Source organism: Seriola dumerili, unplaced genomic scaffold, assembly GCF_002260705.1.
Source record: "Seriola dumerili isolate Sdu_G_001 unplaced genomic scaffold, Sdu_1.0 BDQW01000091.1, whole genome shotgun sequence".
NCBI lineage: Eukaryota > Metazoa > Chordata > Actinopteri > Carangiformes > Carangidae > Seriola > Seriola dumerili.
The window spans coordinates 4,045,771-4,065,551 of NW_019174346.1; the positions used below are offsets into that span (position 1 = coordinate 4,045,771).

Here is a 19,781-nt window from a genome sequence, read left to right on the forward strand (position 1 = left end):
GTGATAAGAACTTCGCGGGTTACACTGTCGGTTGGTAGAAATATTGCATAACAATTCCACAGTGAACACAGCATTCCTTTATGTTTGAGGAAAACAATCACATTGCCTTTGTCACTGGAGAATGCGGTCAGGAGAATGTGGGGCACGACTTATTGAAAAGCAGCTGTAAAAAGCTATAAGTGAAATTTCAGACGAAAGATGAATCGCTTCCACCACAATCAATTCCAAATGCTGGCACTGCTTTCTTGGCCGAATGGAATGCTTTCTGTCCAGAAGCACCGTTCAGTTTCTTTGTGTTGAATGTAAACAGATTTTAAATGCCTTTTTGTGTGTCACTTAAATCTCCTGCGCTTTGTTCCAATGATCCCTGCAGCATTACTTTTACCTCCTCTACTCATGCAGCCGTCAGCCATGGTAGGAGACCAACGGGCATGTTGACCCAAAATACTCTCAGCCAAATTGACATCACTGCCTTTTTACTGATTCAAGCTTCATTCATGTCTCATGTGCTTTGCGTATGCTTTTTGTGCATTGACAGTAACAGGGCTCTCAGTGTTAGGGGGATAAACCTTTTATATGAGTGAACCATCCATTCAAAAGCGTTTTCATTGAGATGTTTGACGTGTTTGTGTGATGTGAAGCTGTGGTATGAGCCTCTGGAGTGAAGCCATTCAAAACTTATCTCATCCCGAAACTTAACGCACCATCAGATGCAGATTCCCATGATACTAATTGAAAATTGAATGCATGGAAATGAGCTTGTGTTTGAATGGCTCCCTGATGCTTCTTGTTATCCAAATACTGGGTGTTTTGAATTGACCAAAAGCACTGTTTCAAGGAACCAAATGATTTTTTTTTTGCTGGTAAACAAAACCCTGGGCAACTGTTGAGGTATCACTCTGGTTTTTGTAAGAACTTCAAGGTTCAAAGATCAATCACGTTTTCCCTCATACATCATTTTTAACCATCTACTTTCCACAGTGATACTTACAGATATTGAGAGATATGTGTTTCTTGAAGATACTTTACACGTTTTACATGGGTTAATCTTGTGTAAAGGATGCAGAGATCAAGCTTTTAATATGGATCAGTGTCGGGTTGAAATGATTAATTTTCTTCTTTTTTCTCACTCCACTTTTTACTCCACTTAGTTTCCATGTTTATTTATTTAAAGCGCCATTGTGTTTCCACTGCTTTGTTCACACTATGCAAACTAGGTATTTATTATGTAGTATTATGTAGATAAGGCAGCAGAATGTGTGATAATTTGATTTGGCATTCCTAACAGAGACTTATTTTCTCATAATGATAAGCATGTAGAGTATGATTTTATTTCCACAGAACATGTCTTATACAACCTCAGATGCAGCTTTCTTTTTTTTTTTTATTTTAAAATTAAGGACGGTGACCTAAATGTCTTACAGTATTTATTGTGTAGTAGAGTATCATATTCAAGGGTTTTTTTTTTTTCTGAAAACATTTTGATATCTTAAACTTTCCTCGCTGAAAACTTGAACTTCAGTTTGTCTTCTTGCAGTGCTTAAAGCAAGGGCAATTATTGTGAAAGAAAAAACTGATGCAAAAACCAATGGGAATGGCATTGTGCCTTTGCTGACAGAACAGTGTGTATGTACAGTATACTGTATATTGTAAATGTGTGTGGAAAAGGCTGGAGTTGATCCATGAAGTTCACTTCCTGTTAGAACTCAAGGATGTGCATTTCTTTGCTTCACCAATATGATATGATGATGATGATACATATTGCTTTAGGTATGTTTGAGAAGCATCCTCCACACTTCAGGTGGAAAACACCATCTTGAGTAGAAGGGGTGTTTTAATCACTGACGGGCATTGAATAACATTTCTGTTGATTTGTCACCCGTAGACCTGCCCCTGCAGATGGGAAACGTTAATATGTATCATGTACATAATAAAGTGAAAATAAAAAATTATGGATCTCCTTTCTGATCACTGGCAATGTAACGAAATGGATCGTACAAAGTAAAGGGGCAAAATCTGTAAATTAACCGTCTATTCAGGCTATGTTAGGGATTAATCAAAGCATATAGATGTCAATGACAAAGACAGGCCGAGCTGTACATTCAATAATCTCATTATGCTTCATGAAATAAGTCACAAACATTCAAATGTAGATCTTTATTCAGATAGTTTATGGATCTAAATGGATAAAAAATAACACAGTGTAATGATTTTCATACATAATAAAATAGATGTTTCTCCCAGTCTTTGGTTTTTTACAAAAACGAGGCCAAGTCACCTCTATAGAAAAATAATTTATGTGTAAATCAATCTTACAAGCTCATTTGCATCCTTTTTACCAGTTGTGAAAAAAATTGTCACCAAAAGCTGAAAGCAAAAGGCAAACTGTTTACCCATCACATAAACAGATCCTTTTTCCTTGTCATGGTCATAACTGGACCATGTGACACTGCTCTGTACTTGTCATCCTAAAAGCACTCCTGAGCAGAGGTGTGCAGCTGTTGACCTCAACACATTCATTGTTACAAATCAGAAAAGTCGTGTCAACAAATTTAGAAAACACTGGATAAGAAGGTTCATGTGTTGCATGTTTGTTCAAACGTATGACAGGAAAAATCTGTTTAAAATACTTTTTTTTTTTTAATATAATTCTCTGTTGTCCCCATATTTACAAGTAGAAGAAACAGTGGAAGTAGAACAATTTGTTGCCCCATGAGGAAAGTTTATATTAAGATTAAAGGTAAATAAAAGCAACACAAAAGGAAACAACTAAAAATAATTAAAAAAAATCAAAAAACACTTGAGGGCATGAAAATAATCAATTTTCAGTTGTCTGTCAATGACAAGCAGGGATGTACTGGTAAATAAGATGGAAACATGCCTGCTGTAGGTGCAATTTGTGCGACCTTACTGACCTCGGCCCAAAACGGGCACAGCCCTTGCCTGATGAATCAAACAGTGTGTACAACATTACTTGTCAGTGGGGTTTGACAGCCATAGAAAATCACATATTTAAATACAAGCTAATACCAATGTCCCACACTCAAAAGCTCCCGACCTGTACCTTATCGATCAATAAATCTGCAGGTGTGGAGATGTGGCTCCATCCCTCCATTTATAGACTTTTTCTGTGATCACAGTGCGGCAGAGGGGGCAGCTCTTCTCCCGGTTAAACCACAGTGCGATGCATTCGTCACAGAATATGTGCTGCACAACAGAGAAGCAACAGCTGTCAGGATGTCTTGCACTTACTGTACATGGACACAGCAAAAAGAACAATTCATCTGATTCAAGAAAACATGAGGGATCAGATGAGCCAATTGTAATTTCTAAAGGAAAACATGCATTTAAAAGAGCACACGCACGGGAGAAAAACAGTGAGCTGCTAGCCACTGTGCAAACTGGTAAAACGGATCCGTCATGTCTCATCTCTAGGTTGGTGATGTGTGTTTTTAAAACTTATTTCAGGGCTGCAATGCAGCTCACTCTTTCATCCCTGAGCGCAGTGCAGCCGCAGTGTTTCTGGTTTAACAGCACCATGCTGGGGAGGTGACAGGTGTGTTTAGTGTTTGTGCTCTGAAAGATGTTACAGCAGGAAAAGGGGTGAAAATTAGCGAGATCACCTGGTGTTGTGTTTACATCAATGCCGACCGAAGCCGGAGCCAATAACTACCCAGGTCTACTGCAGAGTCATTTCACCCAGGTGTGAATGCTGATTGTTCCTGATGTCTTAGCAGGTTTTTTGAACAGTGGAAAAGGGGCTTATGAGTAGCAAATAAAAGAGTAGTTTGAATAAAGAGATAATTGAGATTATTTACAAGTACAGATTGTGTTGCCTGGTTTTTGTACTTTTGTGACCTATTTTTTATATTACAGACTTACTTAAGGAAATTAAGTAATACTGCTCCTGCTCAATATCTAATGATAATGATGTCATCAGGTGCTGCAAACTGTGGCATGGTAAAGAGACATGTCTGACAGATGGATAGCCCGAAGGATTTTTATCTGCGTCTTGATTTGAGATGGGAATCGAGAACTGGTTCCAGTTGAGAACCGGTTCAAACTGGATCGATCCATCGACATCATTTGCCTTTATGCTTAACGATTCCCTTATCGATGCTTTCCACTTTGTTCCGCGTGCCTTGCAAAACAATGACGTCACGCTTTCGCGAGAGGCAGTCAGCGCGAACAACAATGAAGGATTGGAGGAAGTGTGGCTTAATTTCAAAACAAACATGAAACATTTGTAGACGCAGCACGGCATTAAATATCAAGAGTGCCATGTGTTTGACGCTCTATGCAGCCGGTCAACAAGTGCTTCCCAGTCTCAGCAGAGCAGTGAAGGGACGTATTAGTGATGTGTCGGTGGCGAATGAGCTGGCTCTTCTAAGTGAACAATTTTTTTTCTTCTCTTTTGTAAATTAATACAAGACAGACCTAAAGAGTTGGACAGCACCCCCTCCACAAGGGATTGAACAACTACAGAGCAGTTATCTGTCTTGTTGAGTGTTTGGATAAAATTTGCGTTGTTGACACTGTATAGGCCTACTTTTTTCCACACAGAAAATCCACAGGAATCGATAAGGGAATCGATAAAGAATCGGATCGATAAGCAGAATTAGTAATGGCATTGGTATCAATAAAATCTTATCAATTCCCACCCCTAGTCTTGATGCCCACATTGCACATTAGAGAAAAGTACGACCAAGTACAATGATAACAAAGGCTGAAAAATGTTATGGTATGACTGGCCCATTAATGTGGTTTTACCTGACAGAGTAGAGCCCGAGGCTCCCTGTACTCTCCCTGACAGATAGGGCAGACGTCTCCGGCCTCGCTGCACTGACTCCTAGTGGCTGCTGTGCCTGTATGCTGAGGAACCAAAAAAAAAAAAAAAAAAAAAAACTGTAAACACAGCTGGTTACTAAATCTGAAAATTGACTGTTTAACAAAGAAGTTGTTTAACACTGACCTCGCCCTTCAGAAATATCCTCACAGTTTTCAGTAAAGATGTCCACTGTCCATACAATCCTAAAAGCTGGAAGAGTGAGAGAAGGAACAAAAAAGTAAAGGAACAACTTTTCAACAATAACACAACAAAAGATCTATGGCTGTTAAGTTACAGGGATCACACCTTCAGTATGAGGTAGAGCAAAGCCAGCAGGACCCCTAGCGTGAGTCCAGGCGTGCCGTCAGCCTCCTGGTAGATGACCAGGTAGCGGAACCACAGTGAAACTGGAGCCATGGCCTGGTGCACTTGACCCAGCTCCTCAGTCAGCATCAGCCATCTCCCCTTGAGACATCAAAACACAGAAGAGAACTACTGAGCCAACAACGCCAAGACACAGAATTACAGGGATATTTTCTTTTGTTAATGCCAAGAAGAAATCCACCAGTCTTACCTGGGCTCTGTAGGTCACCAGTGAAGATGGCAGCAGCAGAATAAGGCACTTAATCCCCATAAAGAGGAACTTTATTATGAAGTTTGTGATGCCAACTGCCCACAGAACCTCCCAGAAACCCAGCGGCTCAATGGTTGGGCTGAGGAAGAATAGGCTGGGAGGAGGATGAAATTCAGGTTAAGTTGCACATTTCACTGATTCCCAGGTTTAGCCGTTAAATAAACTGCAGTACTCGTGGGCAGCATATACATACAGTGGTCAATGTGCCAGAGTATAGATTTCTGTAGATAATAAATGTAGCCTTACCAATGATAAAGTGTCTCAGTGAGAAAAGTGTAGTAGAGCAGAAGGGTGGAAGAGATCAGGAAGAGCAGCAGCCATACACACTGCAGCTTTGAGTGATGATCCTGAGGGCGCACACAGACAAAAGCATGGTTTAGGAATCTAACGGCAAAGATTATAAACATCATGAACAACTGACTTTCCTTTTCTCGACTCACCTGAAGAAAGACTTGGGTTTGAATGCTTTTATTCACATATAAAAAAGTTGTGAAGAGGCCAACCCCAACTGCTAGACCTGGTGAATGAAGAGAAAGATTACATCAAGACAATGTCTTGTGTTCACCGTTTCTACGAATGCTCTTTGTACAACTTATACTCACCAAGAGCATGTTGGATGACCAGTTTAGCACACAGTATGACAAGGAAAGGAAGACTCTTTTGGAGCCAGCGGAAGAGACAGCGAAGCTCAGACAAGGAGGTGCTGGGTTCTCCTGAGTCCAGATCAGAGTCAGGAGGGTCAAGCTCAGGCTCTGAATTGGAGTGATGCTGTGCCCGATTATGTCCATGTGAATGTGAATGGGAGTGGCTGTGGGAGCTGACTCTGGATCTCCTGGATGACGTGCCTCCACTAGACTCCCCAGACCCACTTGTCATGGGTATCCGTACTTCATTACTCTCAAGGCTGGCAGCAGCTGCACCAGGGGCTGGTGTCCTGGTGAGAAGCTCTGGTTGCAGAGTTAGGGATAAACCATTGCCTGCATGAGCGTCCCGCTCACTTGAATTAGGCTGCATCACAGTAGGAGACTCCCTCAGTTTCAGTGTTCTTCTGGAATCACTCCTTTGACATAAAAGACAAATCTTTTTAGCCTCAGGCAAAATGTGTCCAATGTAAATTGTGATTAGAGCAATATTCACAAGCCGTTTCATTTTTTGTACTAGAGACTGCACTGGTACAGACTGCACATGTGAAGATATACATACTATCTAGCTCTATGTTTTATTACATTTATTTTGCTGTTATATTTGGTCTCCCAGCAAAAAAAGCTAGTCACTGAAGCCACTATTTGACCAATTGAAGTTTAAGTGTCTAGGTTAAGTGACAATTGGTTCACTCTGGGATGTTTTTATAAAATTGAATGCATTAAAATATTAACTCGCTGACAAATTAGACGACAGTATTTTGTGCCAGTTTCGACAGAGATCATTGTTGGGTTAGCTGGAGTTTTGTATGCTAACTTAAACTGATTAGATTAGCAGGTAAAAATGAAAGTGTTAACAATGCTAACGTTACCTCGACTCATCCTGATCGTGTGAGCCTTAGCGAAGATATTAAGGCCAATTGACGTTAGCTGCACCAACCGTCAGTAATTTTCAGCTGATAAACACAAAAGTAGTGACATAGACAGATAACAGACAGCGAAGCGTTTCTTATACAGATTCGGTCTGCCGTTAGCTTTAGCAGCTAACAGATGTTTTCTATCAGGTCACACTAACGGCTGTAAAAGCTACAGCTCACCTGTCATTCTGCACCCGGAGTTTCATGGTAAGCTCTTGGTCCCCATCTAATACAATGTCCAAGTCGCCAAACGAAACCAAAGTAAAAGTAAACTAAAAAGAAAATCAAGTTGTTAGCTTTCGGGCTAAGCCATAAACTGCTCATTCAGACATCTTGACGTTGTTTACGACAGCAGCCGACGTCACTAATTTCTTCTGTTGAATTTTTCACGGCGTATCAGATGTGAAGTGCTGCAACACCTCCACCTACTGGAGCATTTTCAAATTACACTTATCTTGGTGAATTTTTATATCACTCACCTGTTTTAATTCACTGTCCACTAACTGTCTGCTCAGCATCATCTCAGCTAATTCGAGTCACTGCTCGTGACCTCTCGGCTGTGTTTGTGGTGTTGGTGCCTTTTGGAGGATTTTACTGACAGACTGACTGTTTTTTGCGGTGAGTGGAATTCTAGTGTTTATTTATGTGTTAGCACTAATTAGCTGGTATCTGTGTCTGTGCTCACCATACCTGGCTATTTAGTTCGTTAACTGGCTAACTAGCCAACAAATGAATTATTGTGCAATAGTCAGAATTTCCAACTTCTCAGTTGACTGAGAAAGTAGGAGGAACCTCACCAACCCCAAAATCCAAGATGGCTACTCTGCACATCAACAGAAGTGAAAACTGAATAATATATTATTTATCAGCATTTCTGTCTTATTTGTGTCTCATTTATCAGTTGTACACACTACTGTCCAACTTCTATCTGCGGACATGTTACAGTGTTTGTATGTGCAAATCACTTAATATATAATGTTTTGTTATCAACTACTATTGCTAATAATAACAATGACAAGCAAGCAACAAAAATAACAAGCTTCCGACTTGTTGTATTGGAATGTGGTCAACTCATTTTTGATGTAATTCCCAGATCCGTCATCCCAGTTCCCAGTTGAGAATTTCTGACTTCCCAGTTGAAAGTTTTAACCGGAACGCCCTTGAAGTCGGAGGAACCTCACCAACCCCAATCTCAAAATCCAAGATGGCTGCGCTGCAAATCAACAAAAGGTAACACTGTAGTAATATAATGTTTATCAGCATTCTGACACCCACACTACCCGCTAACGGGCATGGTGCAGCTCGCCGGCAAGAGACTCTGGCTCAAATAGAAAATGTATGACATCCGGTCACCTTAAGGTTCTCCTTCCTGAGTAGATGTATGACTCACTATCAGTAAGACTAATATGTGCTTCATTTAAAGTTTTAATGGCCGGATGGTCAGTGAGTGGAGGCAGAGAATGCCATGTACTTAGTCTGTTCTGCATTTAAAATTACTTTATAATTAAGGAGTGACAGTTGGAGGGCATCAAAGGCAGACTGAGGACAAGTCAGTGTTATGTTTAGTTCTAGTTTCTCAACCCACTAGGCAGAAAACAGACAAGACAAAAATGGTATTAAAAGTATTTTTATAGGCTTTAAATACAGCAGACGCTTGTGGAGTTGATTGGATGATGGTGAGCAGGTGTGCAGGTGAGATGGTGGGACCAGAGACCAGCACGCACACACACACACACACACACATACACTCACTCACTCAAGAGACAAAGTGGGAACAAACAAGACATGCCAGGGAGGGGAAAACAAAGATAAAGGGAGGTGGAACCTGTCGAACTATAACAGTCATGGCCTGGTTCGCGGAGTGGAGACTGGGGCATTTACAATTATATCGACAGCAAAGAAATGGACATCGATGTTTTGATTAGGAACAATTATGTTATACAGCAACAGACCAGTGGTAGACCCTGTGGCGATCTATGTCTGTATGGTATCTTGACTGAGTACCATCAGCTACGACAGTCTGAGTTCTCTTAGTGCTGCTTTATCATGCCACGTCTTTCAAACTTCAACCCCCCAGGATGTCACACAGGCTCCAACCCCAGGTCAATGTAACCCTGATGACATCCTCAATGTGTGTAAAATATGTGTGAAATTGGTGGAGTGCCCCTTTAATGCCCACGGTTTTGGAATGAGATGTACAGCATGGGTGTTATGTTATGGCATCCACATACTTTTGGTCGTGTAGTGTAAATGGTCATTTTGAACTTTGCATAAAATTTCTATGCAGTACACACACTGAAACATTCTCTCTCATCAAACAGTAGTGAGCATTAACATGTATTATGCATACAGCAGATTAAATCTAATATATATAGGCCTATCCTCCACTGAGTTCTCCCTGAATTGCTTCACTAAAGTTTAAGAGTTTGTTTGATTAGTTAGTTTGATTGCATCTGTGAGATGAACTGGAGTTGGGGGAATATGAAATGATGAGGCTATTTGATTCTCTTCCTGCGGTCAGGCAGTGCGAGCCAACACAGTTACTGTATGAACATGTTGTTAGTCTTCCTCTATTGCCTGGTGCTTCTGGGCCCCTGACCAGCCATCTGTTTCTCCATCCAACTGCCATGCCTGCCTGCCTGCTCATGCTCACCTGCAGCTAAAGGCAGCTGATATGATCTCCCACAGTTTAATAAATTGAGAGAATCAAAGCAGGAGAAGGGGAAACTGCTACTGAACTTCCCATAACCTCCACTGTGACAGACTGTGGTTGGTGAATTATAGTCCCTTCATTTCCTCCGCTGGGATTTATTTAACTCTAGGTAACAAAGGTTACTCTAAAAGTTAGAGAGCATAAAAACAAGTTTTCATTATGTCATCTAGATGATTTATTCACTATCATTTTGCAGGTGTGAAAATACTCTGCTGTGTTACTAGTATCAATGAAGCTTTTCTATTAGCTTTCAATGAAGCAGCTGTCTTGATTGGGCAGTTAAGTGGTAGAAGAAGTAGATAGATAGATAGATAGATAGATAGATAGATAGATAGATAGATAGATAGATAGATAGATAGTTAGACATTACATTACATTACATTACTGGATTACATTATTAGACTAATGCAACAATGTGTAGATAGTATTCTACTATCGTAGATGGTTGTGATTTATAGCTTATCCACTTGATACAGTTTTAATTATTATTAATCCAGTGGTTTACCAACCTTCCAACCCCTCCTGTCGTTCACAAGAGAAAAAAAAACCAAGCTCTGCGAAACAAATTTTTTTCAGTTTATTCAATGTTTTTTTCATGAAATATTGGATAATTCTACCTGTTTAGGTCTCGATCAAAACAGTGTAACAATTAAGTGAAACCATCTGAGAAGTTTAGACGCCCCAACCAGACACTGTTTTTTAGCTTATCGTGTGTTTTTTATGTAAAATCTAAATGAAAGGTATTAATTATAGCTGTTTTCTTTTAAATTGTAGTGGCGTAGAAGTATAGATACAATTAAATGGATATCCCCAAGTGAAGTACTTCAAAATTATAAGTACAGTACTTACAGTATTTCTTCTTACAGTACTTTTTCACTACTTGTATATTATACAGTAGAAAAAACTCATCCCAAACTATATCTATGTCATTTTCTACTAATTGAGGTTGTAAGTAACACTTGGGAATTCAGCCACAACATCTGACAAATTAAATATTTAGATTTCATGTGAGTTTTTCTCACAGAACAGGATCTGAATTGGACAGTTTCTGTTGAAGAGGTTTTGTTTTCTCCAGTGTCTGTCTTGGCATTGCCTAGCTGCTGTACGAGCATGAAGTCAGTGATTGTGGTGAAAGGAGGTTAATGTACTACAGCTGTCAGAGCCTAGCTCCGTCCCGTGCCCTGTAATTGTGTTATTGCACTACAGAATTGTCAGTAGAGTTGTACTGCCCCAGTCAGGACATCGGAGAAAAGTCTATGGAGGGAGGTTAACTTGACATATAAATTGCTATCTGCCAAGATGAATAGAGCTCGCCAGAGAGCAGATGAGGAGAGCAGTGACCTGACATTGCTTCTGACAGACTCCGTATATCCTCTGTCATCTTTCTCCCTTTCTTTCTCTATACACGGTGCCAGCTGCTGCTTCTTCTGATGTCTTACTGGAGCTGCCAAAGACTCTGTCCTGTCGTGTCGTGTTGTGTCGTGTGGTGTGGTGTGGTGTGTGTGTGTGTGTGTGTGTGTGTGTGTGTGTGTGTGTGTGTGTGTGTGTGTGTGTGTGTGTATCCGTGCATATGGATACACCAGAGTAACTCATTGTTTTCAACTGCTGCCTGTTCACTCGTGTTATCATGTAGGACATTTATAACATCAAATAACATTTCACTATCTGAAGTGCATGTTGAATTGCTTTCTGAATTGATTTCCACAACAGGGAAAAGACCCATTAGGTTTCTCAAGATGACATTACTGTGCAGTTGGTGGTGATATCTATTATATCATAACATTTCTAATGACACTCCTTGTGTTAGCAGGGTTTATAACTGCAGCTTGTTGATTACTGTTACTTTTACGCATCAATCATTCAATAATATGTCGACAGTTTAGATTTGTATCTTGTTTGTGTTTTATGCTGCAGTGTGTAACACATACCCTGACATGGCAACCAGCAGGTCAGCGTTGAAGTAGGAAAAGGAGGATTGGCTGGCCTTTCAGATCACATTCACAGCAACTGGAGACCCTCCAGTTGCTGAGTCAGTATCTGAGGATGGAACTGGAGAGGCAGCTCATAGAGAATCAAATGACATTAAAACATTGCAGATTAAATAATAAATAGCTGCAAGTGTATAATATGTTCGAAATTGTGATTCAATATGACCCATTTGACAAAAATTTATAAATGTAAGTTCCACACGTGCTTTGAGATGATTTGTCCATAAAGATTTGCTTTAAGAGACCCGTACAACCCCTCCACAGGCTCGTCCATGTTATGTCATTGGGGAAGAACTCTTGTGCTGATAATGAATGTGTGGGAGGCACATTTCTCTAATCTCCAGCCTTGATTTATGTCTGTGTGTTCCCAGAGGAGTCTGCACTCAGTCTGGTGTGTGTGTGTGTGTGTGTGTGTGTGGGGTAGAGAAACCAAATGTGTGATGGCAGGGTTAGGTAGTTTTTTTTAAGCATTATATTTTGTAAAGGCTGGTAACATGTTCTTGGGCTCTGAGACAATTACATTTGCAGCTAAAGCTACTACATAGTCATTCTTGTTTGGATTCAGTGAAGAAATCCAATCTCTGCTCTGCTACAATGCCACTTTATATACAGAATACAAAATACTGAATGCTTATATTAGACAGTTTACTCTCCTTTCAGCTCCTTAAGTAAGTAAATAAGATTGATCTATAGAGAGAGAGTGTGTGTTTTTAGGAAACATTTTCAACAGTTTGGATTGTTTCTTTATGACATTTGATAACTATCTGATCACATCTGAGTCATACCAGTATGGGGCCAAATATGATTGTGTTTGGTTGTCACTGCTAAATAATGTTTATTTTGGCCAGCAATTTCCACATATGTAAAATAAACCACCGGATGCATTGCTATATATTATCCAGTGTGGTGAAATTATGATTTGATTATTGTTTTCTCCTGTGTTGTGCACAGACTTTTTCAGAAAAACTGGACTGTAACAGATGTTTTTGTGTTTTCAAGACTGACAAATCCACAGAGGACGCTCCACAAACATCTTGTCAGTTGCCAACAGTTTGTTTTGTGGCTTCTCTAAACAGTTCACATTTCAACCCATTTAAAACAGGCGTTTATGTTTTTTGGCATTACTGTAATCACCATAACTAATTCATTAACAGGATTGATTAGGATTTTATATTGATTGTATAATCCATTCTGTTAAAATGTCCTCAAAATTACAGTTGTCTGTGTTTATGGTAGGCCTTTTCCCTGAGTATCCCGCACAAACATAAAAAGAGGTGTCACTGTGCAGTAGCACCAAATATTACCTCAGGCCTTATTATAATGCATGCACCATAAAAACAGACCTGCAGAGCATCAAAGACACTGAAGGACAAAATCTGTCTCTGATGCTTCACACCAGCTTCTCGTTGGTCACTGTTTTTCTTATCATCCAGCAGGTGGTGTTGTATGATAAGTGATGAAAGGAGGCGTCACCTGCGCACAGATGAATTATTCTCTCAATAGTGCCCAGTAATAATACACAACTGCTGCTACAAAACAATGAGTGTAAATAAATAATATGATTATAAGACTGCTAATATGACACTCAACAACAGCCAGACACTAATATAAGCCTGCACTATGATGTATTGTTGCTGTGGGATGCAAACACAGATGTTTCTTCTTATAATTGGCTGTCCTTAATCAGCCATCACAAATCATCAAAGTGCACTGGTTTACTGAAAAAAACAGCTAAAGAGCATAAATCCATAACCATCAGCTGCAGAGAGCAGTGAAGAGCAGATTAATGTGCTGTGCTCGCTGCATATCCTCACAGCACACCGGTGGCCACCAAGGTGAAAAGAATCATCTTACGGTGACCTCTGTGTGCCCCACCTCCCCTGTCCTGCTCCTCCTCTTCCTCCTCTTCCTCTTCCTCTTCCTCCTCTTCCTCTTCCGGCCCAGTAGCCCCTCACACCAGTTTGTTACATTGCCACTGGTGCGTCTACGTGACTGTCGTCTTTTTCCCTTTCATCTTAATAGATGGGCTTCTTGCCAGCCGCCATAGAAGAAAAACAGCCTTATCGGCCATGACACGGCCTCTCAATTGTCAATCTGATAGATGTGTGCAGCCTGGATCTAGGCCACTGCATTAGTTGGGCAGGCTCCTAGTTACTCACCATGGATCCACATCGCTGCTCACATCTTGTTGCTGTTGTGGAGTAATTGTTTTGTTATTGCAGCTCAGACTGGATGTTACATGATGTCCATTTAAATGTTCACGTAGCACCCGTCGGCTTAACGTTCATGACCTGGTACATTTGTTCAATGTCATCGTGGTCAGAGACACAGCAGAGAATTCACCTACAAACAATTTACCTTTACTTTATGAAACGGTTTATCCATCTTAGCAAAGACTGATTGTTGTTCTGTTGGATGCTGATTGTGATTTTCTTAACCTGAAGGCCTTGTTTTACTGTTTTTATTTCTATTACCTGAAACCCTGCTTCCCTTACTTTAACCATTTCCAATCAGCAACTGACTGAACTTAAACACAGGCTAAAAAGCTGCTGCCGACTTTAAGAGGCACCATGATGTTTTCAATTGATGACATGTAATATCTCAGCAGAGGTCCTCCTCTTGCACCGCTCTTTCCTCCTCTCTCTCCTGCTAGCTGGAGGCCAAAAGCCTGGGCCGCCATGCCAGTCCTAATAAATCCTCAGCTGAGAGCAGCAGCAGGCCTGCATTCTTCAGGAGCCAGCACTTCCCCTAATCTGCCCTGGAGATGGAGCAACAGTTGGCCTGGCTGGTGGGGAGGGGAGGGGAGTGGGGGTGGCTCCCTAGTGACAGGAGCGTGATGTGTTTGTAAAAACACAGGGAATGTTGGAATTGGATACGCTCACACTCCCGCTCTCCCTTAAGCAGACTTGTGTAGAGATGCAGAGGCTGATTTTGGCAGATGTGTTCATTTTCTCCGGCGTCCTGTGCTAAACACTGAGACAAACAGAGAGCATTACCCTACCTGCCACACTCGGTTTTTTCCATGATGTTCGACACTTTGATCCCCTCTGGTGTGTGTATTTATGTTGGAGAAAGCAAAAGCAAGAAAAGAGAGGAAGAAACTCAGAAAGGCAGTGGACTAGTAAATGCCTTGCAGATGTGTGCAGAAATGTAGCCACTTGTGTCAGCCAAGAGATTTTTGTTGGCGCATAGAGGAACATAATTCTACATTGTAAATAGGCTTCATAGGTCTCATATAACATGTAATAAGAATAATGTATTTGCATCTCTGTATAAGTACAGCCCATTAGCTGACTGTGAAGGTGATTAACAGGCTGATTGTGTGACAGACCCTGGTCAATAGTCGTGGTTTTGTCTGGTTATACAGCTGACACAGCCTGTGCGGTCTTAATAGACGAGATCAGGCCCCCATAAATGAATTCCTCTCTGCTGGTCTCTAGTTTCAATTGATTGCTTTAATTTGGCCTATAATGAGTAGGATGCCTCCTGCCTGCAATTAGTGCATGTGTGTATGTGTGTGTGAGTGTGTATACTTGTGGGCTGTGTTTAATTACTGCAGTGGATGGATGCTGTGTGGCCCAGCAGGAGCCTGCAGGAATGGGAGGATCCACAACTGTGCTTGGCATCCACTGACACCTCTACCCGCAGTGAATCAGGGCCAGGACTTAACTTAATTCCTTCCTGTCTAAGGGAAGTAGCCAGATTTTTTTTTTTACCTTAATACCATGAATCTCAATGTTTGACCTCATGAACTGAGCCCTTATAGACCAGGATCTGAAGTTTTTGAGAGTAGATCAGGACAAAGTGTGTGTTAGCAGAAAATTCCACATAACTTTACCTCACAGCAATTTGACCTGAGTGGCCTCTGGAATATGTCTATTAAAATAAAAGGGAATGACAGGGATTGGACTGAAAAGTAGGAGGTGTGTTTGGATGGTTCAGTTGGCTGAAGCAGAACATCACAGATTCACATGCACCAGAGCTCAGCGGTGGAACATATTTCAGAACATTTACTCACACATGGCGCTTAAGGACAGTTTTGAGGTACTTGCGCTTGTGAATTTCCATTTCATGCTACTTTATACTTGTTCTCCACAACATTTCAGAGCTGCACTACATTTATTTGACAGGTACTGTTACTTAGCTAGCTACCTTTCAGATTACAGTTTTGCATTAAAATGGCCTTTGACATATGTGAAACTATATTTCTAGAAGTCTTTAGTTTACGCGTCACGTGTCAGATGTCTGTAATTTGTTAGCATTTAGCTCTCCAGTATTTCAGGACAAATGAAAACATTCAAAATCTGTCTAAAAATGAATACAAATCTGTGCTGCAGAACTTTTTTTTTCCTTCTTTCCTATCCTCTCATGACACCTCAGATTTATCCTGTGACCCTTTAGGGGACCAGACTCCCATGTTGGGAACCACTGGACTGAACAAACCTTATATGAAGTAATTAATACCAGCTCCACCTCAATCAGTGAAATAGTTACTAGGGCCAATTGTCTGCAGAACAATGACTGTTACTTTTCAATACATTTAGCTAATAATACTTGCATTTTTATTCAAATGCAGGATTTTTACTTGTAATGGAGTATTTTCACACCGTGATATTGATTCTATGCATTAAGCAAAAGATCTGGGAACTTTTTCCTCTACTGCCACAGAGACACGTGTTACCACCTTGCCCATCTCCATAGTTACTCTTATCCTCCCTCTTCCCCTACCCTATGTTAAAAAACATATTTCTTGTGTAGGTGAGCAATTGTTCTGCAGGTTATATGCTGCAAAAAACGTGAAATATATTCCTAGAGTAGAAAGTACATTTTAAGAAATACATGTTGATACTGGGTCCGTTATAGGATGTATAGCGCTCAATCATGACATGCAACAACAGGATGGAATTAAAAACACCAACAATAACACAAGTGTGAAAACTGTACACGCACACCCAGATGTTACACTACCAAAGGAGTTCATGTCCTCAGAACAACAAAAACAAAATTAACCCCCAGACACACCCCCCCCTGTGTGTCTCATTGGCCTCCCTACCTCTCTGTTTTTGTTTAATAAAATCATGCTTGCTCATCAGCAGAGGAGGCCGGGTGTCTACTCTTCCTGGGCGAGAACAGCGGCTCCCCTGGGGTATGATGGTGGTGGTGGTGGTGGTGGGCTTGGTTCGGTCTGCGCCTGTAGTGAATGCAAATGAGGCTCTGCTCTCTCTGAAATACTCTCCCTACATACCCAGGCACTAACTCTGTCTCGCTCTCTTACTGTCTCTTGTCCCATCTATCTCAAGGTCCTGAGGCCGCACATACCATCCTCCACCTTTGTTTAAATCATGGTAACACGGTGAACTTAGAGCTCAGCTGTCACACACACACACACACACATACTCACACAGCTGAAATGGTGGCTTTATTACACTACAGCATGTATTACTACTACTAAGATAGCAGCATGTATGACTAATTGATGACACCTTCTTGAGTTTTCCCATTACTGAATCCCAGACAGCAGGGCACTTGTTCCCAGGTTTTATTTCATCAGGTTCAAAGACTGAAACGTCCACTTAAGATAGGGAAAATGAGACTGTTACCTCCACACAATGCCTCTTTACCTTCAATTGAGTCCCTGATTGGATTTGAAAGCAAGTAGACCTCTCAGGCATGAACAGCTCATCTTGGTATCCAGACAATATATTAAACTTTGGTTGATTGTTTATGCCTCATTAATAAGCGAGTGTGATTATTTGTTCACAAATCTCCTATCTGCAGTAGGCCTAACCTCCACCTTAGTTTAATTATCTTGGAACTGTTTCATGCTAATTTGAAGTGTAAAGCAGGCTTCCTAATTATGTTGTGAGTTTGATCGCTCTCGAGCTCCTCTACCAGTAGGATGGATACCATTTGTTTTTCTCAGTCATTAAACAGATAATCTTATGCTGATTGCCAAAAGCTAATTACAGTAGCCACTGCTGGAGTTTTCTTTTCAGTATAGAATAAAACAGCTGTATAGGTAGAGCTGAGGAGCTTTTAGCAGAGCTGCCCTGCTGTTCTGCTCTCCATATTCTCCTCTTAATCCTCATAAATATTACTTATTGTTTCCAGAAGAAAAGGAAACCATAAAGCGTTTTTATTCACTGCTGCTTATCAACAATGCAGACTTGATTGACCTTGTATCCTGGTGTATTTTCATAAGCTGAACCCACAGGACCTCCGTGCTCAGGGAAACTGGAATAAGAATCATTTATGGCTCCGCAGTTTCTGTAATACAACATGACACAAGAAAAGCATAGCGTAGATGAAAAACCATGTTTTTTCCCCCAGCTGCTGAACGCATACATGATAGGCTATAAAAAAAAAAAACAGCACCAAAATTTTGGCACCATTATATTTTACAGTGTGGCTGTTTGTTTATATTGAAGGGAAACAGATAAAAGAGATTTAGTAATGTAAAGATTCAAAGAGGATATTTTTTCTGCATCACTCTAAAGGTCCATGTGCTTTTATTGCTTAAACCCTGTGATTCGAGCTCTCCGTCTGAGGCAAAAGATCCTTTATGCTTCAAGAAGTTGTGTCAGCTCTAAAATATGAATCCTGTCCTTGTACAGAGTATGTTCGTCCACGCCATCCTCACAGGCTTCCAAAATGATAGTAATAGGAATGACCTCCAGTCACACCTGCAGCTGTTCTTCGACAAACAACGGCGCTGCAGAATAAACCGAGAGAGAGAGAGAGGATAAAAGGAGGGAGATGATGCAACAGTGTTCAGGCTTTATGTATTCAAGTCAGTGATAGAAAACTCAACCAGTGAGTGTAGAACAGCTGAGCAGCACCGAACAGAGTCAAAGAAATGTTCGTTATTAAAAATTCTTAGTGCCCAAGATACACAAATCACTCGATTCTTCCAAGACTGAGCACTTCATTAAGAACACCATACTCATACTGAGTACGACCTCCCTTTGCTCTCAAAACAGCCTCAGTTCTTCAGGGCATGGACTCTGCTCCATGTTGACGTGATTGCATCGCATCATTTCTGCAGATTTGTCAGCTGCACATTTATGCTGCCAATCTCCTGTTCTACCACATCTCAAAGGACTTTGCTGGATTCACATCTGGAGACTGGGGAGGCCACTGAAGTTCATGAAACCAGTTTATCATCATCAGTTTTATATCATTTAGCATTATCCTGCTGGAGGGAGGCATTAAAAGATGGTAAACGGTGGCCATAAAAAGATGCACATGGTGAGCAACAATACTCTTTGGCACTCAAACCATGATTGATTAGTATTAAGTGTCAAAGTGTTTCCCCTCAAACTTGATTTAAGTTAGAGAAAATTATATTATTTCACACCATTCTCCACTAACAACAACAAACATACATATATATACTTACGTACCAGCTTGTCTCAGCTCTTCAGGATGTTTAAACTGAGTGAAATATTTGTAGCCAGGAGATTTTTAGCTGCTACTTTCCATCACATGGAAATATTCCACCTGTTTGTGCATCGTTTTATACAATTTTCCACAAACTTCAGCCTGACATATTTGGTCTCTGACACATCTTTGGAAACTACAGCACTGTATTCCCACTTAAAGTCTCAGGTGTGAAAAGTGTTTTTCTGCACAGTCTTTGTTATGACAGCTAAATTCAACACATTAGCTTTGCCATTATAAGTGTCAGAATTGTAAGTTTAATTATTATTAATGACTTTTCATTTTTGTTAAATGTATGTATATTTATGTATTTGTTAGAAAAAGGTTTTATCACTGGACAATTCACTTAAATGGAAAGTTATCCTACCAATGAGAAATACAAACCACTATTGTTTGCATGTGAAGTATACTGTGTTGTAACATCTGTACATTTTCCCAGAAAAAAACTCCAGAGAGTGATGGTCCTGTGTAGACACAGTTTTTGAATCTCTCCTTTTGTAAAATCACACATTTGTCAGCATCTGTTTCCCACGGTCCTCCTTCAAAGTCTTCGGTTATTTCAGGACAGCCACGGACAGTCATTCATCCTAGGGGAAGTCTTTCTTAACTGTATACACTAA

At 40.6% G+C, this 19,781-nt stretch overlaps 1 protein-coding gene across 2 annotated transcripts; it reads right to left on the minus strand.

Moving 5' to 3' along the window:
• Nucleotides 1-2,630: 2,630 nt before the first annotated feature.
• On the minus strand, nt 2,631-7,364 carry rnft1 (ring finger protein, transmembrane 1). Of its 2 annotated transcripts, none has more exons than XM_022745900.1 (9): nt 7,201-7,364; nt 6,065-6,522; nt 5,903-5,979; nt 5,709-5,809; nt 5,403-5,556; nt 5,135-5,293; nt 4,973-5,038; nt 4,771-4,872; nt 2,631-3,207 (listed from the first exon to the last, which is right to left on the minus strand). In XM_022745900.1, the coding sequence occupies exons 1-9, from the start codon at nt 7,224-7,226 to the stop codon at nt 3,073-3,075; spliced, it is 1,278 nt and encodes a 425-aa protein (XP_022601621.1). In that variant the 5' UTR covers nt 7,227-7,364; the 3' UTR covers nt 2,631-3,072. The 2 variants fall into 2 exon arrangements, with proteins under 2 accessions (XP_022601621.1, XP_022601622.1); XM_022745901.1 differs by lacking the exon at nt 7,201-7,364 and adding an exon at nt 6,976-7,072.
• Nucleotides 7,365-19,781: the final 12,417 nt, after the last annotated feature.

Coding starts and splice junctions, on each gene's coding strand:
- rnft1 (XM_022745900.1), bottom strand. CDS start 7,226: ATGAAACTCCGGGTGCAGAATGACAG. Junction 6,523..7,200: donor CTCCGGGTGCAGAATGACAG/GTGAGCTGTAGC, acceptor TTTATGTCAAAG/GAGTGATTCCAGAAGAACAC. Junction 5,557..5,708: donor ACTGAGACACTTTATCATTG/GTAAGGCTACAT, acceptor TCCTCCTCCCAG/CCTATTCTTCCTCAGCCCAA.